General features: G+C 36.6%; 1 protein-coding gene across 9 annotated transcripts in view; it reads right to left on the bottom strand.

Moving 5' to 3' along the window:
• Positions 1 to 24,655, bottom strand: part of TUSC3 (tumor suppressor candidate 3) — a 222,802-nt gene that overhangs the window by 10,444 nt on the left and 187,703 nt on the right. For 4 of the 9 annotated variants that reach the window (XM_069573129.1, XM_069573131.1, XM_069573130.1 and 1 more), the window contains 3 exons: positions 20,393 to 20,456; positions 10,036 to 10,110; positions 4,471 to 4,561 (listed from right to left, as the gene is read on the bottom strand). In XM_069573129.1, the coding sequence (XP_069429230.1) occupies positions 4,471 to 4,561; positions 10,036 to 10,110; positions 20,393 to 20,456 (230 nt within the window). Of the gene's footprint in view, positions 1 to 2,514; positions 4,562 to 10,035; positions 10,111 to 20,392; positions 20,457 to 24,655 lie in introns of all 9 variants that reach the window. The other 5 variants (XR_011253489.1, XR_011253490.1, XR_011253491.1 and 2 more) reach the window with 3 other exon arrangements.

Genomic DNA, 24,655 nt, shown 5'->3' on the forward strand with positions numbered 1-24,655 from the left:
TATTTCTTTGCACTGATCACTGACGAAGGCTTTCTTATCTCTTCTTGCTATTCTTTGGAACTCTGCATTCTGATGGGTTTATCTTTCCTTTTCTCCTTAGCCTTTCACTTCTGTTCTTTTCACAGCTATTTGTCAGACCTCCTCAGACAAGCATTTTGCCTTTTTGCACTTCTCAATCTTGGAGATGGTCTTGATCCCTGCCTCCTGTACAATGTCTCGAACCTCCGTCCATAGTTCTTCAGGCATAGTTCTTTAGCTCATACTCTATCAGATCTAATCCCTTGAATCTATTTGTCACTTCCACTGTACAATCGATAGCAATTTGATTTAGGTCATATCTGAATGGTCTAGTGGTTTTCTCTACTTTGTTCAATTTAAGTCTTAATCTGGCAATAAGGAGTTCATGATCTGAGCCACAGTCAGCTCCTGGTCTTGTTTTTGCTGACTGTATAGAGCTTCTCCATCTTTGGCTGCTAAGAATAGAATCAATCTGATTTCAGTATTGACCATCTGGTGATGTCCAGGTGTAAAGTCTCTTCTCTTGTGTTGCTGGAAGATGATGTTTGCTATGACCAGTGTGTTCTCTTGGCAAAACTCTATTAGCCTTTGCCCTGCTCCATTCGGTACTATAAGGCCAAATTTGCCTGTTACTTCAGGTATTTCTTGACTTCCTATTTTTGCATTCCAGTCCCCTATAATGAAAGGACATCATTTTGGGGTATTAGCTCTAGAAGGTCTTGTAGGTCTTCATAGAACTGTTCAACTTCAGCTTACCAAGAGAGCTTTCCATGCAAAAATGGGCACAATAAAGGACAGAAATGGTATGGATCTAACAGAAGCAGAATATATTAAGAAGAGGTGGAAAGAATACACAGAAAAACTGTACAAAAAAGATCTTCACGACTCAGGTAATCATGTATGATCACTGACCTACAGCCAGACATCCTGGAAAGTGAAGTCAAGTGGGCCTTAGGAAGCATCACTATGCACAAAGCTAGTGAAGGTGATAGAATTCCAGTTGAGCTGTTTCAAATCCTGAAAGATGATGCTGTAAAAGTGTTTCACTCAATATGCTAGCAAATTTGGAAAACTCAGCAGTGGCCATAGGACTGGAAAAGATCAGTTTCCATTCCAATCCCAAAGAAAGGCAATGCCAAAGAATGCTCAAACTACCACTCAATTGCACTCATCTCACACACTAGTAAAGTAATGCTCAAAATTCTCCAAGCCAGGCTTCAACAATACATGAACTGTGAACTCCCAGATGTTCAAGCTGGATTTAGAAAAGGCAGAGGAACCAGAGATCAAATTACCAACATCCGCCGGATCATCAAAAAAGCAAGAGAATACCAGAAAAACTTCTACTTCTGCTTCATTGACTATGCCAAACCCTTGGACTGTGTGGATCACAACAAACTATGGAAAATTCTGAAAGAGATGGGAATACCAGACCACCCTGACCTTCTTCCTGAGAAATCTGTATTCAGTTCAAGAAGCAACAATTAGAATGGGACATGGAACAACAGACTGGTTCCAATCGTGAAAGGAGTATGTCAAGGCTGTATATTGTCAGCCTGCTTATTTAACTTATGTGCAGAGTACATCATGCGAAATACTGGGTGCAATGAAGCACAAGCTGCAATCAAGACTGCTGGGAGAAATATCAATAACCTCAGATATGCAGATGACACCACCCTTATGGCAGAAAGCAAAGAAGAACTAAAGAGCCTCTTGATGAAAGTGAAAGAGGACAGTGAAAAAGTTGGCTTAAAGCTCATCATTCAGAAAACTAAGATCATGGCATCCGGTCCCATCACTTCATGGCAAATAGATGGGGAAACAATGGAAACAGTGACAGTCTTTATTTTCTTGGGCTCCAAAATCACTGCAGATTGTGATTGCAGGGTAGCTGAGACGGTAAAGCATCTGCCTACAATGCGGGAGACCCAGAATCGATCCCTGGGTCAGGAAGATCCCCTGGAAAAGGAAATGGCAACCCACTCCAGTACTCTTGCCTGGAAAATCTCATGGACTGAGGAGCTTGGTAGGCTACAGTCCATGGAGTCACAAAGAGTCAGACATGACTGAGTGACTTCACTTCACTTCACTTCTTTGGAAGAAAAGTTATGACCAACCTAGACAGCATATTAAAAAGCAGAGACATTACTTTGCCAACAAAAGTCCATCTAGTCAAAGCTATCGTTTTTCCAGTAGTCATGTACAGATGTGAGAGTTGGACCATAAAGAAAGCTGAGCGCTGAAGAATTGATGCTTTTGAACTGTGGTGTTGAAGACTCTTGAGAGTCCCTTGGACTGCAGGGAGATCCAACCTGTCCATCCTAAAGGAAATCAGTCCTGAATATTCATTGGAAGGACCACCGCTGAAGCTGAAACTCCAATACTTTGGCCACCTGATGCAAAGAACTGACTCATTTGAAAAGACCCTGATGCTTGGAAGGAACGAAGGCAGAGGAGAAGGGGACGACAGAGGATGAGATGGTTGGATGGCATCACTGACTTGATGGACATGAGTTTGAGTAAACTCCGGGAGTTTGTGATGGACAGGGAGGCCTGGCGTGCTGCAGTCTGTGGAGTCGCAAAGGATCAGACATGACTGAGCAACTGAATTGAACTCAACTGATTCTTGTTGGCTTAGGTGCTCTGATGTGTAAGGAGATCTGGAACTTGCTCTTTACCTTCCTCCATTTTCTGTCAACTAAATAGGTGTTAAGAATCATATAACATGTCACTTTCCTTTTTATAATTTAGATACCTTTCACTGACACCATAAATGCTGTAGGTTGAAATGAATAAGTATTTTTTAAGTAAATGAAAACTTGAGTAATGGAAATATTCTTCTACAGATTCTGTTAATGGAATACATGCAAGTCAAACTGAGACTCTAATCATACAGAACCATGATCCTCAATCTTAGGGTAGGGGAGAAAAAGAACAGAAACTTCATCTTTCTTGGGCCTACTTCATCTTGGATTTGATTCTTCTGACTTCGTATTTTCAAAACCAAAATGAGATAGCCAGACAGCATCAAGAATAAAAACCAAGAAACTGGAGACTTTACTTGGCCTTTCTTATTAAACTTCTTGCCCTGAGACCTCATGTTTTTTAAAAATTCCCTTATACTGCAGACCAGATTAAAGGCAGATGGTCCCACAGCTCACATCTGATATTCAGATTTCTTCTACTCCTTGAGTACGTTTATTTTTAATGGATGTGAGAAGTCTTGGAAACGTGCCTCTGCCCATATGAAAAGATACAGAGGCAGGGTTGAAGTGTTTTACTCTTTACGATAAGCCCTTAATCAGATCTCTGTCATGGGAATAGTTCTGTGCCCCAGATAAAGCTACACATGGCTGCCATCACCTATGAAGAAACATTTTCTTGAAGTAATTGCTCAGTTCACAATGGCAACCCACTCCAGTATTCTGGAGAATTCCATGGACACAGGAACCTGGCAAGCTACAGTCCATGGGGTCACAAAGAGTCGGATACTACAGAGCGATTATCACTCATTCACTCACCTGCAAGAGGGATGTAAATTATGAGATTTTATTTTCTGTCAATATATCATGAGCTCTACTATCTCAACAGAAAGTGCTCAAAATCTTGGAGAAAAGGGACCTTTATTTCTTCACTGGGGAGGAGGATGCTCCCTAGAGAAAGTGGAATACTTATTCCTTTGAGACAAGGTAAGGGAGGAATGATCAAGAAATGAACCTGTGCCTACTTCCTGACCTGGGTAACTGTAATCTGGTTTGTTAGCTGTATTTTGCTTTAGTAACAATAATAGTTTGGTTATAATAACATTGTTTCAGAATAAATTTTCAACATCTTCCCATCCCCAGTTATCAAACTATGTTGATGAAAATCCTAGGAGATGTTCTTTTATGACAGCTTGTAGTGACCAGAGATTCTTTTATCATTTCATTTTCCATTCATGTTGCCATTCTTTATTTGAAAAAGCTAAAACTTTGAAGAATTCAAACTATGATGGAGTTTACTGGACACTGAACACTAGATTATATGAGAAAAAATTTGTAAATGAAGTAAAAATCATGAATAGGCAAACCAAAACAAGAAATTTTGATAAACTCCACAAAGTTGAAAACTCATTTTGTTATGTGTGTGTCTGTATATATATGTAATGCATACATACATGTATATATCCACACACACATACATACATATGCATGCAACATATATCTAAAATGAAACTATCATATATGAAGGCGGGCAGGTACCATGCCTTATATATATCTCTCCTTCATATAATCTGTGCTGAACACATAGTAGGTGCTCAAAAGCCTGCTTAACAGAGTTTAAGATGACTTTGCAAATAAGGTAGCTACTTTATATTAATCCTTAAATACATGTTAGAAACATAAAAACACAAAATTCGATTTATTCTATTAGTTTAAAATGAAAACATTCATATTAGTATAATGATATTACCTGTAAGGGTAGCCGTGGTACTTGGAACGAAATATTGAAAGTAAAAAACTGAAGAAGAAGACCACCAGGCCTAATCCCACGAGACAAATAACTAGAAAGAAACAGAAAACTCCATTAGTCTAGACACACACAACACAAATGTTTATATTTTTAAAAAGCATTCAGTTAATTACACATACTTACAGGTAACAGCTCATGGCACATACAGGTACCACAAACCAGATAATCATTATTTTCCACATTCTTCTCAATGACAATTTACTACTTGGAGTATGAAAACAAAACAAAAAAAAAGTGGTTGATCTAAGTTTTTGGATGGTATTCTTCTCTTACCGAATTTCTACAAGTACTAAAACACCCCCAGAGGGAACAAAACAAAACACAAGAAAATGTGATCAACCACAAATGAGATTATTGGTCCCTGCACTGTGAAGTACTGGTTATATTAGCAGAGACATCTACAGTATTGGAATGTGCAATATAATTTTATTTTCAGATGCCATGCAATATTTACAAAGAAATGTAATTTTAGATGATTGGCTAGATTATTGCTTCAGTAAACGCCTGTTACTTACAAGTGATAGTTCATCCCAGCATACCGAAAGCCAGTAACAAAGGCTTGGGGTATGAGAAAATACAGACTGTGATAGTCAAAGAGGGAAAACCAACCCTAAATAGCTGGTGATAGTGTTAACGCATTAGTGTTCGTTTTACAAAGGAGCAGGTGGTGAATGTCACAGCAGAATACGCTGTGATTTAGGTTTCCAGCATCACTTTATCCCTCACAAGTTGACAACAGGGACATTTTTTCCCTTTCTGTTACGGTTAGGAAGATTTTATTCTAAAGTGGGTGACTAATCAAATATATATTATGAAATATATGCAAATACATCTACTAGATTTTTAATTAAATTTGCTAGTAGTAAAATCTTTAAATGCTTAAAAATATGAGCCAATTAAATGCAGGTATGTTTAGAATAAAAGAAAATATATATTTAGAGAAATGGAATTTTACCTAAATCTGCTCTGTAAATAAGTTCTTTTAATAAGAAATACCTAAATATTTCGTAAAAATAAAAATTATGCATGATACTTATATCCTTTCATTAGTTTCAGGGAATTCTTTAAAAACACTGGACTATCTAATATGATTGATTATAAAAGAAAGGGGAAGATAAAAGAGATTAAACACACCAAAACAGAAGAAAACAAGGGAGATTAAATAATTCTATATGCTTCTATAGTGATGAACTATAATTTTTAAATTATTCTAGCATATAAATTAGACCAGGTTTAATTACAATCCTAGAAATCAGTAGAGACTTTAGGAAATTGTTAAAACATGATCCAGAAGCCTGTTGATCAGTTTTCCTTCAACTCTGTAGGAATATCACTCTCTCAGGTTTGAGAACAAATTGTGAAAAATCCTAAGTACTTAATAGCATTCAGTTGCAGCCTCTGTGACATTTCATATATAACACACATGCAGGTGAATTCCAAATGAAATTTGGCAGAAAATAAAGCAAAAAAAAAAAAAAAGCTGCTGAATACTGCAAAAATGAAAACCACCTTTTCCCCCTGAAATTGTAGAATGCCCAAATAGACACCAGCCACTTGATGTAGCAACTTTGCTTATAATAATCTTAGTGCACCCAGGATGAATGACATGATGCTTTACATCTTCCTACATTTGGTATGACCACACACTTCTTCCTTTCCTCAGTCTTTTTCCAGGAGCTGAGTAAAACACTTTATCACTCCCTTTGCGGTTGACAGTATGAAAAGGCAAAAAGATAGGAAACTGCAAGATGAACTCCCCAGGTCAGAAAGTACCCAATATGCTACTGGAGATCAGTGGAGAAATAACTCCAGAAAGAATGAAGAAATGGAGACAAAGCAAAAACTACACCCAGTTGTGGATGTGACTGGTGATAAAAGTCAAGTCTGATGTTGTAAAGAGAGATATTGCACAGGAACCTGGAATATTAGTTCCACAAATCAAGGCAAATTGGAAGTGGTCAAACAGGAGATGGCAAGAGTGAACCTCAACATTTTAGGAATCAATGAACTAAAATGGACTGGAATAGGCGAATTTAACTCAGATGACCATTATATCTACTACTGTAGATAAGAATCTCTTAGAAGAAGTGGAGTAGCCCTCATAGTCAACAGGAGAGCCCGAAATGCAGTACTTGGATGCAATCTCAAAAACGACAGAATGATCTCTGTTTCCAAGGCAAACCATTCAATATCACAGTAATCCAAGTCTATGCCCTGACCAGTAATGCTGAAAAAGCTGAAGTTGAACATTTCTGTGAAGACCTACAAGACCTTCTAGAACTAACACCCAAAGAAGATGTCCTTTGCATTATAGGGGACTGGAATGCAAAAGTAGGAAGTCAAGAGATACCCGGGGTAACAGGCAAATTCGGCCTTGGAGCACAAAACAAAGTAGGTCAAACACTAATGGAATTTTGCTAAGGGAACGAACTGGTCATAGTAACATCCTCTTCCAACAACACAAGAGAAGACTCTACACATGGACATCACCAGATGGTCAATACTGAAATCAGACTGATTCTATTCTTTGCATCCAAAGATGGAGAAGCTCTATTCAGTCAGCAAAAACAAGACCAGGAGCTGACTGTAGCTCAGATCATGAACTCCTTATTGCCAAATTCAGACTTAAATTGAACAAAGTACAGAAACCACTAGGCCATTCAGGTATGACCTAAATCAAATCCCTTACGATTATACAGTAGAAGTGAGAAATAGATTCAAAAAACTGGATCTGATAGAGTGTCTAAAGAACTATGGACGGAGGTTTGTGACATTGTACAGGAGGCAGGGATCAAGACCATCCCCAAGAAAAAGAAATGCTCAAAGGCAAAATGGTTATCTGAGGAGGGCTTACAAATAGCTGAGAGAAGAGAAGCAAAAGGCAGAGGACAAAAGGAAAGATATACCCATCAGAATGCAGTGTTCCAAAGAATAGCAGGAGAGGTAAGAAAGCCTTCATCCGTGATCAGTGCAAAGAATAGAAGAAAACAATAGAATGGGAAAGACCAGAGATCTCTTCAAGAAAATAAGATACCAAGGGAACATTTCATGCAGAGATGGGCAAGATAAAGGACAGAAATGGTATGGACCTAACAGAAGCAGAAGATATTAAGAGGTGGCAAGAATAAACAGAAGAACTATATCAAAAAGATCATGACCCAGATAACCACGATGGTGACTACAGCCATGAAATTAAGAGACCCTTGTTCCTTGGGAGAAAAGCTATGATGAACCTAGACAGCATATTGAAAAGCAGAGACATTACTTTTCCAACAAAGTTCAGTCTAGTCAAAGCTATGGTTTTTCCAGTAGTCATGTACGGATGTGAGAGTTTGACTATAAAGAAAGCTGAGTGCTGAAAAATTGATGCTTTTGAACTGTGGTGTTGGAGAAGACTCTTGAGAGTCCCTTGGGCTACAGGGAGATCCAACCAGTCCATCCTAAAGGAAATCAGTCCTGAATATTCATTGGAAGGACTGATGATGAACCTGAAGCTTGAATACTCTGGCCACCTGATGCAAAGAATTGACTCACTGGAAAAGGCCCTGATGCTGAGAAAGACTGAACACAGGAGGGGAAGGAGATGACAGAGGATGAGATGGTTGGATGGCATCACTGACTCGATGAACGTGAGTTTGAGTAAACTCCAGGAGCTGGTGATGGACAGGGAGGCCTGGCGTGCTGTAGTCCATGGGCTCGCAAAATGTCAGACACAACTGCGTGACTGAACTGAATTGAACACTTGATATGCACCATGGGAAATGTGTCTCAAAATGTGATCAAGTAAAAGAGAAGCTATTTACTTGATTCTATGTGGCAGAGCAAAGTAATGGAACTGAGGTACAGGCACATGGGGAAGGAAGAGGACTCAGGAGGAGTCAGTGGTGACCCAACAAACCATGCACTGCAGCTGTTCCCAGATAGCATACTTGTGAGAAGAAAGTGCTAAGAGGGCACAGACGGATTCTGACCTGGGCAACAGTAACCACAGCACTTGCATTACATCCAAAATAAAAACCACACTGGGATCAAAAGGGCTAATTTCAAAATATATTTCCCATTCCCCACTCCTTCTCTCTCTCCCATGCACTCGCTTGTGCACTCTCTCTCGCACACACATACACAAATAAAGTGGCAGTGGGTAGGGGTTGAAGTGATTTTATATATATATATTATACACTTACTACTTTAATGTGATAGGATGTATGATAAATAAATGAACATGTAAGAATTTGTCCTTATATAAATACTATTAATTGGTCCCAAGAACATCACATTCTTTATGCAAATGATAAATCATAAAGTGATGTTCTGAACAATGTTTAACTAAACAAAGTAAAGCATCCATTGCTTCTGTGGTTTCTTTATAACAGTATGTAAATGGCATCAGGGGAAATGAGGGTAAAAGATCTATTGCATCCAAAATGTTTCAACACTCAAGATCCCTAAGTATTGTATTTAGAAATCACTATGACTGACTGACATTCGTGTCACCATAGCTAAAATTCCCACAAAGAAAATAAATCTGGATTTTTATTTTAATCTTTTTAATAGGAGTCTTCTCCAGATGCCTATGCTCCTCATACATACATTCTGGATTTTAATAGGGTTCAGAAATGCAAAGCATATTGATAAAAATCTTAATTATAGGTTTGTGGAAGCATAATCATAAACTCACATAGGGACTTTATGTCAATTATGGAAAGATTTGTGGCAAGAAATACTGAATTTAAGGCTCTCAGACATTCTTTGACCCATGCTCCTGGGGGCAGAAGATTTTCCTATGTGTTTTTTCCCTTTTCCTGCCAAACACACTTCATAAAAATGTGTCATCTCTTATTGGAACTTCCTGAGGGGAACAGTTCTGTCAAAGGATAAAATAGTCACCTGGTTAAGACACAAAGCTGAAACTCAGTAGAGCTGTGAATGTTGGAATATCATTGGAAAGGCAAAAACCCTGAAAAAGACAGTACCAAAAGATGCCCCCTTTCAAACTGTAGCTCAAAAGAGGTTTTGGAGGTAGTTGGAAGGCATTATAACACTTCGGGGTACAACACTTATGCACAGACTTCTCTGTCTGGATCAGTCCTTGAATGCACAGATGACTCTTGTTGGCATAGGGGACACATTATTAGCCTATAAATCCTCTGAAGACTCTGTCCCTAGAACTTTCCCCCTCTTCCTGTATGATGGACATGACCAAAGAGACCATAACTTCAGCAGAGGTAAATCAAACCACACCCAACAAGGGCAAATAACAGCTTTTCTTTATACCCAATTCCACAGAAAAGCACCAATCCCATTTTGGAAGAAATGTATTTTTAAATATTTGTGCATATACCACACATCCAAGAAAGAGAAAAAAGTAAGAAACACTGCAGCTGTCTTCAAACCAGAACCTTTCTTTAGAAGTTCGTTTACAAAGGACTTTTTATCTATTTCCCATTTGATTTAAATGAAGCTTGACTAAAACAAACTTACAAAGATACCAACACAGAGACTTACTCCGTCTTTTTCCAACATCTCCCTTGGATGTTGCCGCTTCATTTAGAAGAACCATCCCCATGGTGATAGCAGCATCTATAGTAATTGTCAAGGAAACATTAGAAATAGATGCAAATAAAATCTATTAATTGTTCTGGACCTGCACACCATGTGTTCTATACCAGAATGATTGAATTACACATGCACACAGAGGTGAATGCTACTTACTCTCCTGATATAAAATTACTGCTTTTCATGTATTTAAATAAATATGCCTTGATTTTTAGATTCCTGCTGCTGCTGCTAAGTCGTTTCAGTCGTGTCCAACTCTGTGCGACCCCACAGACGGCAGCCCACCAGGCTCCTCTGTCCCTGGGATTCTGCAGGCAAGAATACTGGAGTGGGTTGCCATTTCCTTTTCCAGTGCATGAAAGTGAAAAGTGAAAGTGAAGTTGCTCAGTCATGTCTGACTTAGTGACCCCATGGACTGCAGCCTACCAAGCTTCTCCATCCATGGGATTTTCCAGTCAAGAGTACTGGAGTGGGTTGCCATTGCCTTCTCCTATATAACCTCAAACTTTGCTTGGTGAGACTTTTAAGGTCTAATTCTAAATGCTCTTAAATTCCAGGACTGTAATAGTGCATATGAATTATATACTCTCAAAACCAATAAAGATATTTCACCTTATACATAAAGATATACATACACTAGTTACACTTAGAATGACATTTCACTGGACAATCACAGAAAATTAGAATATACTCAGCATGGAACCAACCAACCAGCCTTGGTGAATGCCTAATATGTGCAAGAGAGAAAGCTACTAAATACCATCCCCTTGCCTGACAAAAATGTTCCTGTTGTTGTTTAGTTGCAAAGTCATATGTGCCTCTTTGCAAACCCATGGACTGTAGTCCGCCAGGCTCCTCTGTCCATGAGATCCTCCAGGCAAGAACACTGGAGTGGGTTGCCACTTCCCTCTCCAGGGCACCTTCCCAACCCTGGATTACCATTTCCCTCTCCAGGGCATCTTCCCGGCCCTGGGTTGCCACTTCCCTCTCCAGGGCATCTTCCCGACCCAGGCCTCTCCTGCATTGGCAGGCAGGTTCTTTACCACTGAGCCACCAGGGACGCCCACCCAACACACATATATACATACCAGTAAACTTTGAGGAAATTCATGATAACAGTTTGAAAACTTCTGAAATTTAGATAATTTTAAGTTCTTTGTGTTTCGATTGTGTAGTGATGGGGATGTTACCAATAATTAACTGATAGAAAAATTAAAAGCTTGTTTCACTGAAACTGCTGATAAACAGGAAATTGACTGCTTAACTTAGTTCTTTGAAGCAGACTGATGGGATTGATGTAGATCCTTAAAAAGGAGTTCAATTAGGATTCCCCTTCCATTTTTTTTCTGGCAACATCCTTTTATATTCATGTATAATTCTAATCTATCCACTTAAGTGTACAGACTTGAGCTACTGACAATTCACACAGACTTCCAGATTAATTTATCTCAAAAACATTTTCTATAAATATTCAAAATATAAATCACATTTAAAAATTATTTTATATAGATACTACAAACAAAACAAATATTTATTTTATGATGCCATCTACTGAGAAGCTTCCAAAATTCTTTCCAAAATATAACATTGGGGGAAATAGCACTATTTTTTATTTCTGGGGGAAAATAAAGTTTAGAAATTAGATGCTTTAAAGTTTTAACTAGATGAAAGCTGTATATTAAAACATTCTCAGGATAAAACTGGATACGTAAACACCCATGTGTACATTGTATGTAAGTGTTATTAGAGACAGAGACAGAAATAGTCACTTAGGGAAAGTTATTAAGCAAATTACATTTTATTAGATATTAACTATGGTCACTCAAGTGTAACATACCCCTGTTATTGTCTTCATAACATATATATATATATATATATATATATACTTACAAAAAAATTTACTACTGTTCCCTCTGTAGGGCTTCCCTGATAGCTCAGTTGGTAAAGAATCCACCTGCAATGCAGGAGACCCCAGTTCAATTCCTACATTAGGCAGATCCGCTGGAGAATGGATAAGGCTACCCACTCCAGTCTTCTTGGGCTTCCCTTGTAGCTCAGCTCGTAAAGAATCCACCTGCAATGTGGGAGACTTCGGTTCGATCCCTGAGCTGGAAAGAGCCCCTGGAGAAGGGAAAGGTTACCCACTCCAGTATTTTGGCCTAGAGAATTCTAGGGGTAGCAAAGAGTCAGACGTGACTGAGCGACTTTCACACTGTCAAAAATTGCTTTGTCACTTCGTCCCTCTGTAGATTTGAAAACTGCGTGACCAGTGTTGTTTTCATTTGGTTAATTTTGAACTTCACACAAATTCAAACAGTGTTAGTACAAATCTGTAAGATTTTCATCAGAGTATACTAACTGTTATTGGTTTTCTTACTCAAGGGCATTTGTTTCCAAGTGTTTGCTATTACAAATACTCCTACAAGGAATAGCTTCTTATATATACATGTGAAATATTTTTTCTAGGGCCTACACCTAGAGGTAGAGTTTTTGAGAGGCTGATATGTATAGTTTCAAATTTACTAGGTATGATCATATTCTGTAAAACAAGTAGTGTTAAAAGAATTACCATTTCTTTACACTGCACTAACACAGTTTTGCTGAACTACTGATTTTATCAAACTGTTGAGTAGGGATCTGTCTCACTAGTGAGTCAGAGTTTATCTTTTGATATGTTAATTCCTTTTTTTGCTTAATTTTTTGTATTATGCTTACTTTTTTTGCCCATTTCCCATAAGTATATTTGCCTTTTCTTATTATCTTTGAAGATGCTTCAGTTTTTTCTGAATATGAATGTTTTGAAGTGTTACATACAGATTCTTCGACTTGTCTTTTAAATTGTTTACTTATGCAGAAGGTTGTCATTTCAGTATGGTCAAAATTGTTATTCTTTTCCTTTATGAGCTCTGGTTACTGTTTCTTACTTATGAAATTAATTCCTACCCCTAAGTCTTAGAAATATTCTGTTAGTTTTAGATATACAATATTAAGTGTCTGGACATTTAAATACATTAGGAACTAATAATCACCAGAAGTCTAGTAACCACATGTCCCATACAAAGTTACTGCAGATTATCAGCCATATTCCTTATGTTGTATATTACATCCCCATGACTACTCTAACACTGTAAGTTTGTGCCTCCTCATCTCCTATCATCTCCTCTACTGCTCAAGCCCTCACCCAGCTGCCCTTTGCAAACACCCTGTTTTCTGTATCTATGAATCTGTTTTCGGTTTGTTGTTTGTTCATTTGTTTTTTAGGTTCCACATACAAGTGAGATCATAAAGTACCTGTCTTTCTCTAGCTTATTTCACTTAGCATGCTCTTTTAGATTCATCCGTGTTGCTGCAAATGGCAAGATTCTGCTTCTAACGGTTGAGTGTTTATTTGTGTCTGTACCTCGTATCTTCTTCACCCATTCATCTGCTGATGGGCAGCTCGGTTGTGTCCATATCTTGGCTACTGTAAATAACGCTGCACTGAACAAAGAGGTGTATATATCCTTCTGAATTAGTTTCATTTTCTTCATGTAAATATTCAGAAAATTACTGAATCATATGCTGGTTCTATTTTTATTATTTAGAAACTTTCATACTGTTTCCCATAGTGGCTGTACCAAATTAGATTCCTCCAATCTTCATCAAGGATTATTTGTTGTCTTCTTGATGACAGCCATTCTGACAGGTGTAAGGTGGTACCTTACTTGGATTTTATTTGCAGTTCCTTGATGATCAGTGATTTAGACTATCTTTCCACGTGACTGTTGGAATTATGTCTTCCTTAGAAAAGAGTTTAGTCCACTTAAGTCCCCTATCTGTTTCTAAACTGTGTTGTTTGTTTCTTGATACTGAGTTGTATGAGTTGTGCATCTGGATATTAACTGCTTATTGAATATATAAACTACAAATATCTTCTCCCATTCAATAAGCTACCTTTTCATTTTGTTGATGGCTTTTTTTCCAATGTGCAAAAGGCTTCTTAGTTTGATGTAGTCTTACTTGTTTATATTTGCTTTTGTTTGCCTTGTCTAAGGAGACAGAGCCAAAAAATTATTGCCAAGATCCATGTCAAAGACCATCCTGCCTGTGTGTCTTCTTTGAGGAATTTCATGGTTTCGGGTCTTACCTTTAAGTCTTTAATTCATTTTGACTTTATTTTGTATATGGTGTGAGAGAGTGGTCCAGGTTCGCTCTTCCGCATGTAGCTGTCCAGTTTTCCCAACACCATTTAGGAAAGGGGCTGTGTTTTTCCCACTGCATATTCTTTCTTTTTGTAGCTTAATCGGCCATAAGCGCCTGGGTTTATATCGGGCTCTCCAGTGTGTTCTGCTGGTCTGTGTCTCCACTTTTGTGCTGCTTCTATACTGCTTCTATTACCATAGTGTTTTGTGCTGGGTCCTCGTGGCTGTGTGGGCTTTTCTCCGGTGTGGAGAGCAGGGGCTGCTCTATAGGGGTGTGCAGGCTTCTCGTTGCAGTGGCTCCTCTTGTTGCAAAGCGTGTGTTCCAGGGCACGCAGGCTTCAGCAATTATAGCACGTGGGCTCAGTATTCGTGGCTCATGGTCTCCAGAGTATAGCCTCAGTAGCTACGGCACAAGGGCTTATTTGTCTTGTGGCATGTGGGATCTTCCCAGACCAGGGACTGAACTGGTGTCCCCTGCATTGCAAGGTGAATTCTTAACCACTGGACCACCAAGGAAGCCACATAGCTTTTTAATATAGTTTGGAATCATGGTCTATGATACCTACAGCTTTGTTCTTCTTTCTCATGATTGCTTTGGCTAAACAGGGTCTTATGCAGTTCCGTGCAAATTTTAATTATTCTAGTTTTGTGAAAAATGGCACTAGTATTTTGAAATCTGCAGATTGCTTTGGGCAGTATGGACTTTCTAATATCTTTAACATAAGGCAGGTAATGTCATTCTTTTCCTCAGAGTACTCTTTAGTCACAGTGAGATGGTAAGTTAATAATCGAAGACCTCAAAACGACCTCCAGGTGGCACCTCATTTGTACCCTGATCCACTTCCTATACTGCTCTGCCCTTGTGGGCTCTTATTTGTGTCCATGGTATTTTTTCAACAAGAAGAACCCTCTGCCTCAGGATCTTTGCACTTGCTATTTCTCTATCTGAATGCTATTCCCCTCAATGTCCATGTAACTCACTCCCTCACTTCCTTTGGGTTTTTGATCAAATGACAGTAGAGAAGCCTCCTTTGAACACTGTACTTCTTATCCTGCTTTATTTTTCTCTGTTAACATTATTTTTTAAAAGGAATTTAGAACATGTATCTTTATTTACTGTCTCTCTCCTGTCACTACAGTGTTAGTGCCCAAAGGGTAGGGAGTTTATTTTCTTCACTATCTTACCCAGTACCAACTAGGCTCTGATATACATGATTGTAATCCTCAGTTTACACATAAGGAAACTGAAGTCATCAGAGAGATCTAAGTAACTTGTGCAAAGCCACAAAGTTAGTGAGTAAAAGGTGCAAACCAAAAGAACATAGAAGAATTGAAGCAGGATGGTAACAGGGTTAGAAGAAAATGATGAGGGAACAGCAAAGGAACAAAATAGTTAAGTCTATTTAACCATGTATATCTTTATGCTAAGCATAAAAGTTTATATCAAGTGAAAATGCACTTAACAATATAATTGCATCTCTTTACAAATAATAACAGAAATTCGGGCAAAGAAAGACAATAAAAAGTTAAAAGCAACTGTCTTGGGGTGATAAGGTTGTGAGGTTTTGTTTTCTATTATTTATACTCTACATAATAGTAGTTTGCAAACTTTTCCTGTGAGGGCCCAGAATGTAAATATTTGGGGCTATGCACGCTGTGTGGTGTATTACTATTCAATTCTGCTACTGTAGTGCAAAGTAATCACAGACAATTCACAAATGAATAGGTGTGGCTGTGTTCCAATGAAACTTAATTTATAAAATTAGCAGTCAGGCTGGAATTGAACCTTGCTGGTCCTAGTTTTCCAACCCCTGCTATAGAGGATCTGAAACAGTGCCAAAGATACTCTAAACTGTTATGTCTGAGAGGAAGTTAGCTTTGCTCTTATGTGAAAATAAAGAAATGCAAAAATCCTTGTACACATAATCTCAAAGTAGGAGCTTTAAAGCAAAGAGATTATTAGATATAGGTGTTATGTACAACCCCAATGTAAAATATTTTATTAGAGAGCAGCAGAATCAGGAACTAAGTGTGAGTTTTTTACTTAGAATGTTTCCTGCAAAAGTGAGTTTTCTAGTCATTAACAAGGAAAGAGCTGTGAACCTACTTTAAACTTGATGGCTGTAACTGAGATACATGAATTACACTAAATGGCTTTAAACTGGCCAAACCTCCTCTTTTATCTAAAAATACTTTTGAGCTTAAAAACTTTGAGTGTTGAGAATTATTTAGGTCAAGTTTTATTCTGTCAATGAAAATAATTTTTGGCAAAAGAGAGCCTACATAATACTTATCATTTGGGGGAAAAAATCACGTTTGTAATGTAAACATTTTTAGATAATGTACTGATTCATAAACACAGGAAGAAGCTTTGACTCTAACATCTGTCAGAGTTAATGTGTGGGTCTTCCTTTATTGGGTGGAAGGCTGACTGATTAATGAAAGCTACAAATCTCTGAGAGATTCTTTGTCAAACTCTGGAATAACAGATACATTTCTGTCATTAAACTGATGGGTGTAACCATTTGACTAAGCCTTATTAAAGAATCTCAACATTAAGAGATATAAACATATACCAGCTAAACGGTAATGTTCCTGAAACTTTTTCTGTTGTCCTGAGATTAATGACTATGCCTACACAGACACAAACACACACACACCTTTGTTCTACTTCATGTATAACTTTGCACATCTGTATTGATTAATATCATATCATTATACACTTCAGCTACTATGCACTCTCCAGCCCCCTGCTTATCCTGTCAATCACTTTCTTACTGCTAAAAAAGTCAAAATATTGACATGATCCTACATAAAATAGGAGCTGCTGTTTGTGTAAATAACAAAATCCACAGAAAATGAATATCCTAGAAATGTACATGCACAGAGATGCACATACATTTGCATTACATTATAATCCATTCTCAATCACAAACGATGTTAGGTTTACTATGGCTCCTAAGAAGAGACCCAGGATTGTCAGTTTAAAGATAAATGTGAACAAATGTTGGGGAAAAGTCAGCATATTATAGAAGACTTTATCTAAAATATCTTCAACTTGTATCCATCATTAATTTTTGTTCTGTAGTATGTTTCTCCTTGGATATAACACATTAAAAGAAACATTTGCTGTCTATCATAGATTCAAAATAAGTCAGAGTAAAACTAGACTCTCATAATAGATGGAAAGCAAATGTTTTTCTCATAGGAAAAGCAAATGTGATCTTTATGAAAACACATATTTTAAAATATTTAGAAACAGTTGTTACTGCTAGTATAATCTTTGCCTTTTATATCAGAACCTTTACTTCTAATTGGTATTTATCTTATGTTATCTTGACATCCCAGATAGAGGATGTGCAGAATTAAGGGACAGGTCAGAATTTGTATACTTGACAGTAAAGCCAATCCGAGAACTCGTGTGTCTGGTTTCCACTACCATGTAGAACATGTCTTGGTGAATTTAGATCAGATTCAAATTTCTTAACAACGTATGGAAAGATATTTATTATCCAGCCAACTAACCTTTCATCAGTCTGCCCTGCACAGTCTTTGAATACTCTTTCATTTTATGTCTGTCTACCTGTTACACCTTCCACTGGAATATTCTCACCCACTCATTCTCCACCTGGGGAGAACTCCTTTTGTACTGTATAAAAACCCGGCTAAAAAGTCAATTCAACTTTTCCATGCAACAGGTTGCCTCTTGATGCCTCATACTAATAAAAATTATTTTTCTATTAGCCTACCTTCTTCCAAACAGCAAATATATTTACAACAGGTGTTAAAACATAACTGAATCAAAAATTTTAAAAATATTTTATTTGGAAAAATATAGAGATTTATATATTAGCCTTAGTTCATATATTCCTTATTAAAATGTCATAACATTTTTTATTATTTTTTAAAATAGCTTTCTCTCAAAGACTACTTAGGATTTCTTTCCCCCCTCCTAAATAGGGTACTGAAATAAAAGACTACTAACAGGGGAAAAAAATCTTATTTTGACTAAATGTCATTCTATAACCTATGATATCAAATGACTCCCATCTGTTCATTCTTAGATTTTTTAAAATACATTTTGTATGTAGCAACTGCATCTAATGATCTGGCTTACTAAATTAGGAAGAGAAAACCAAAAGGCAGAAATATTCTCCAAAGATAAACAAGAAGTTACCACCTGGAATTTGCATTTTTTCAACCCACTCCAGTATTCTTGCCTGGAGAATCCCATGGACAGAGGAGCCTGGAGTGCTACAGTCCATGGGGTTGTGAGGGTCAGACACAACTTAGCGACTAAACCACCACATAAAAACATACATGCAAATTACAAAAAAAAATTATAAAGTAAGTTTTAAAAAATTAGTAGATTTTGCCAAGTAAAAGTAAAATCAGAAATTACTATATAATGGCTTCTTCTAAACTTTTATTGATGATTTTAATGAGCCCACCATTTTAAGACATTTTCTCTTTTCATAGATATAGGCAAATAAAAACAGCAGCGATAAAGCAACAAACAGTTACTGGCAGCAGAAAGATAATACATTTAACTGTTAAAAATCTACATGGAAGACGTCATGCTGTTTGTAAAATTTCTTTGCGTCCTAAATCTCGGCTTGAGGTCAATGAGCCATGAAATGAAACCTTGGGGAATTTCTGCCATACAATGGAGTGACGGTCTTAACACACCTTTTCATTCCTTCTGCTAGATATTTCTGACTTAATAGCTGCTTTGAAAGAAGTATATTGCTAAAAAGCTACATCATGGATTGAAAACAGAAAAAAAAAAAACTATACAAATAAGAACCAAAAAGTTACCTGCAAAACACATTTCCCCTTTTCTATAGGTTCACTTTCTATGGTTTCAGTTACCCACAGTCCAAAAACATTAAATGGAGAATTTCAGAAATAATTCGTAAGTTTTAAAGTAAGATTCAAATGCCATTCTACCAGCATGATGAAATCTCACATCTTTCTGCCCTGTTTCATCTGGATGTGAACTGTCCCTCTGTCCAGAGTGTCCACCCTGTGTTCACTACCTATTCAGTCATCACTCAGCAGCCATCCTGTTATCAGATCAGCTGTCGTGGGGTCACAGGGCTGTGTTCAGGGGACGCTGTTTACTTAATAGTGGCCCCAAAGCACAAGAGCAGTGATGCTGACAGTTTGAATATTCTCTTACTATGCCTAGTCTGTAAATTAACCTGTACCAAAGGTATGTATGTCTAGGAAAAAACACAGTTCTTTCTCCAAACTAAGGCAAGGCAATTAAATTTTGTGGGTTTTAGTTTTCCTAGCTATAAAATGACGTTTTGCTCTAGGAGAGTTCTAAGAATCCTTAAAGGTTTAAATAGTTATGGTTATATCAGATACTAGAAAATTGAGTCTAGACTGCTTTATTTGAAGATGAACCTTGGTAACCAGGAGAGTAATCAAATTTTATAAACAACACTATAAGGCACACTTTAGATCCTGACAATGACTCAGTACATTCAACTCTATAAACTTAACATACAAACGTTTCCACAGGACTCACACAAATGTCAGTGTTCCCCCAAAGTACAGCTGTTTGCCCCCAAATTAACCTTACTTCATTCTGGTAATATGTAATTTGTTTTTTGAAAAATGAATCGTACCTCTTTCTTCTACCTCTAAATCATAAATTGTACTGTATTATCTGATTCATAACATTTAGTCTTCCATGTTCCAAAAAGATGTCTAATTATCCTAAATCTTCCTCTCATTTACTATAACATTTAAGGGGACTAAGATAATTTTTTATCCTGCTTTTTATATAATAGAACACTTTTTTTTCCCCTTTCCCATTAAGATTCTAAAGGGGAAAACCATACAGACATCACAAAAAAAAACTCTAGCCAGAAATAATCAAAAGCTATACTTCAAAATTCAATAGTAAAAAAGAGAAAATTATAACCTATTAATGATTTAGAATTTTAAAAATTACATGGTAAGAGAAAATAGCATAGGAATTGGAAAATTAGTCACATGGTAAAGTTTAAAATTTAATGTCTCAAAAGTCTTGATTATTTGTTAGGAAAAAAATCAATTGGATAGCATGCAGCTCTGCTTTGTTCTTCTCAACCCATCAGTATTTTAAAGGATACTTAGTACCAGAATAATGTGTGACTCTGCCACGAATTGGACCTGGCTGCTCCCATGAATGTAGCTCTATAAAACAAGACAGAGAAGCAAAAATTACAATCTGGGGAAAAGCAGGGTTTTGGCAGCTTTTTCTTTGTAAAATTCTATACCTTGAAGATTACAATGGATGAAGCTATGAATTAAGTGCCTATTTATGGTTTTGGAATGAAATAATTAGTTATTTTTGAATAAAATAATTATCAGTTAACTAAAAGTAACAGATGAAGCACCGGTGGCTAATGTCACTGTCAACTGTAGAAAGCAACCTACTATCAGAAGTAAACTTAGTATAATTTGTTAAAAGGTTTACCACAAAAACAAACACAAACTGTAATGATTCTTCCAGAGCCTCCATAAAATGTACTTAATATAATGTAAGGCACAGATTAGAGGAACTAAGATTAATGACTCGACATCCTTTAAAGTAAATAAAAAATGACCAATCAAAAGTTAATATGACTCTTTTCTACACTATCAAAGTTTTTAAATTAAGGATAGCTTTATAAATACATTTATTTTAAACTGATTTTTTTCAAAACATAATTATTAAAATTGTTTCATCCTATTGAGAAAGGTATAGTTTCCTACACCTGGTAAGAACTATATTAGTTGATACCAGTCAATTATAAAAATTTGACAAAAATCTCCATGCAATATTATTTTGCTTCCGAAAACCTGATTCCCACAGTAGTTTGGCTTTAATGGAAAGAGTATTTAACTAGAAGTCAGGACATTATTCCTTTTTGTCTTTAACCCTGGGTATGTCACCCAGTCTCTCAGATTCCATACCCCTCATCCATAAAACTAGAACTGGATTAACCGAGTCCTCTGATCTTTTTGAAGCATGTACAGTCCTGTGTGTACTGTTATCAATTTTGTCTTGGTATTTTCATGTAGAGACTGCTCTTGGTACTCCAGACTAAGCTACCTTTGTTTGTATCTCTAATTTCTCATTCATAGTGCAGCTGCCTCATTCATGTATTTGGACATATTTTTAAAGAACTTCAAGCAAACCAACTAAAAAATAGCCATGTGTGGTTTATTTACACTATAGTTTATAAGGAATACTGTCACATATATTTTCTATTAAATATTACTATATTAACAACAATGTAGCAATAAAAATACTATAAGCAATGTGTTTGATACTACTTTAAGTCTGATTAAAAACTAAGACTTTCATATCACAGAAATGAAGGTTTTATTATTCTAATAACTATAGTAGCATAGATAATATCAAATACACTGATACCAAGTACTAATAACAACTACCATTAAGCACTCATTTTGTGTTTAACACAAGTTCTACATGCAATATTGCATTTAATTCTAATAGTCATAACAAAGGTATTTTTATTACAGCCACTTAATCAATAAAGTAACTGAGGCTAAACGGAGGTAAAAAATTGCTTAGGTTTTCACATCTGCTGTGTGTAAAATCTGAGATTTGAAATTAGGTCTGTATGATTTCAGATCCTGAGCTCATATTCACTATACTATTAATACTTAAGTTATTTGCTGGACATTTGACAGAATGCTTCATTCATATAGATTATCCCCTCATTTCTTAATAACTATATAAAGTAGATATTATCATTCTATCTTCCAAATGAGGAAACTGAGATATGGAGAAATGAACTAAACTAAGATTGCACAACTAGTAACTGGTGAGATTTGCAGAGCCAGTTGGGTTTGAACTCCAAGGTCCATGCCTTTTCCATCATATAATAACTTATCAAAAGACAGGAAGAAAACCTAGTGGAAAGTTTTATAAAAGTTTTTACTGGTGATCACAGTTAAATATTGACCATTAAAGTAATTAAAAAATCAACATTTATGTGACTGGCTAAAATATCTGACTCTAACGACACAGAATAAGATGCCCACATGTATGTGACAACTGTGAGGAACTCTGCCTGGATTAGAACCACAGTGCAGATACTATGCACTTATTTAGGCAATGGGGATATCAAGTGTAACAAAACAGCAAACAAAATGAAACAAAACCAAAAAAATGCTTTCACAAGCTTACACATTCAAACTGTGACAATACATTTTGTCTGCCAAAGTGAGACAGAGACATTACTGGCACATACAAAAGTCAGAAGAGCAAACACAAGAATATAAGAACAAGCAAGCACTCCAGAGGTCTTAAGTGCTGACCTTGGAGGGTATGCTTCATTTACAGGGTTACCTAAAGCAATGCTTAACACAATTAAAATCTAACTAAGCTCACCATTTTAAGCTAGTCTTTAATATATGTATTTAACTGATGCATGGACTTTGAGAATACTTTGGTAAGAAGGAACAGAGTAACTGCTTGACAGCTTTAGCAAGCATGATGTTCATTTATATTCTTTCCACTTGTGATTTTTACTAATTCTGACAAGGGAAATGTCAGTAACTCATGGAAATTTAATCCTAAATATTCATTTAACTTGGAAATGGCAACCCACTCGAGAACTCTTGCCTGGAAAATTCCATGGACAGAGGAGCCTTGTAGGCTACAGTCCATGGGGTCGCAAAGAGTCGGACAGGATTAAGCCACGTCACTTCACTTCACTTACAAGTGCAATGGGGAAAATCTGCATGCTTTTTGATATAGGATATCTCTTTTTCCCATGGAGATCTATTTTGACAAACCATTAATATAAACATTTTTTTCTTGTCCAGTCAACTGAACGCTTACTTCAGAGCATAAGAACCAAAAAGAATGGGTCTTAAAAATTATCATAAAATTAATTACTATATCTTATTTGAAGTTTGCATAGCATAATGATATAAATAATATATCTGAATAATATGCTTAATTTTAGTAACATACTTGACAATAAAAATTAGTACACTTAAATATAATAGTTCTCTTACACAAGAGTATCAGAAAAGAAATTGGAAATTAAGCTAAATACAGTATATGTCAATGAGGAAAGAAACCTCGTTCCATGTAACTCTTTCCTTTTTATAATGTAGAATCTTTATTTTTATCAGCATATAATTACTTTACAATGTGTTAGTATCCACTGTAAAGTGTATCAGCTGTAGGTATACAAGAGTGCGTGTATGCTCAGTCATGACCAACTCTCTGCAATCCCATGGGCCGGGCTCCTCTGTCAGTGGGATTTCCCAGGCAAGAATACTCGAGTGGGTTGCCATTTCTTTCTCAGGAGATTAACAGTGTATATGTGTCAATCCCAATCTCCCACTTCATCCACCCCCCTTTTCCTCTTCATCTCCATACATTTGTTCTCCATATCTATGTCTCTATTTCTGCTTAGGAAATAGGATCGACTTCACCAATTTTTTTGGATTTCACATATATGCCTTAATATATGGTATCTGTCCTTCTTCTTCTTACTTCACTGTGTATGACAGTTTTTAGGTCCATCCACATCATTCCTGACTTCTTGGGAAGATGGTATCAATCATATTGCTCTGCTTTTTCAATATTATTTCAAAACTGTGTTGGTAGTGAGTGATCATTAAGGAGTCTTTTATAAACATAATGTTCTGAAAATATTAATGACCAGTATAGACCAACACTGTTGTTAGGTTTCAGTTAAAATGTCTGAGTCGGTATCTTTATCCTGGATCTGCCTCAAGTTGTGACCTTGAAAATTACTCTAAACTTCAAATTGTTCAACTGTATAATGAAAAAACAAAATGTGAGAAATGAATTATTAATAGGTAATTCATGTAAAATACTTAGGACTAGGCATAAAATCTGGGTTCTCCTGCCAGTGAATAATTTTGTTTTAAAACTTCTTATTTAAGTTTCTAATAAACTAAGATTAACTTTATAAGCCTCGGGGCAGAAGCAAGATAGAAAAAAAAATGTGTTTGATTAACTTTTGTAACGTGTGCATACGTGCTAATTCGCTTCAGTTGTGTCTGACTCTTTGTGACCCCATGGACAGTAGCCCACCATGTTCCTCTGTCCTTGGAATTCTCCAGGTGAGAATACTGGAGTGGGTTACCATGACCTTCTTCAGTGGATCTTCCCTACTCAGTGACAGAACCTGACTTCAGTTAAATGGACTTTGGAGCAAAACTAAAGATGCTAATATAAGCAGAGTACAAAAAGTTGTTCAGATAATATACAAAAGCAGGAAGTCACTCTTGTAAAGACATTAATAATAGGATTCAATCTAGTTATTTTTCCCTGAAAAGTGTTAGTCATTCAGTCATGCCCAACCCTTCGCAACCCCAGGCTCTGTGCATGGAATTCT

This window comes from Ovis canadensis, chromosome 26 (assembly GCF_042477335.2).
Source record: "Ovis canadensis isolate MfBH-ARS-UI-01 breed Bighorn chromosome 26, ARS-UI_OviCan_v2, whole genome shotgun sequence".
Classification (NCBI taxonomy): domain Eukaryota; kingdom Metazoa; phylum Chordata; class Mammalia; order Artiodactyla; family Bovidae; genus Ovis; species Ovis canadensis.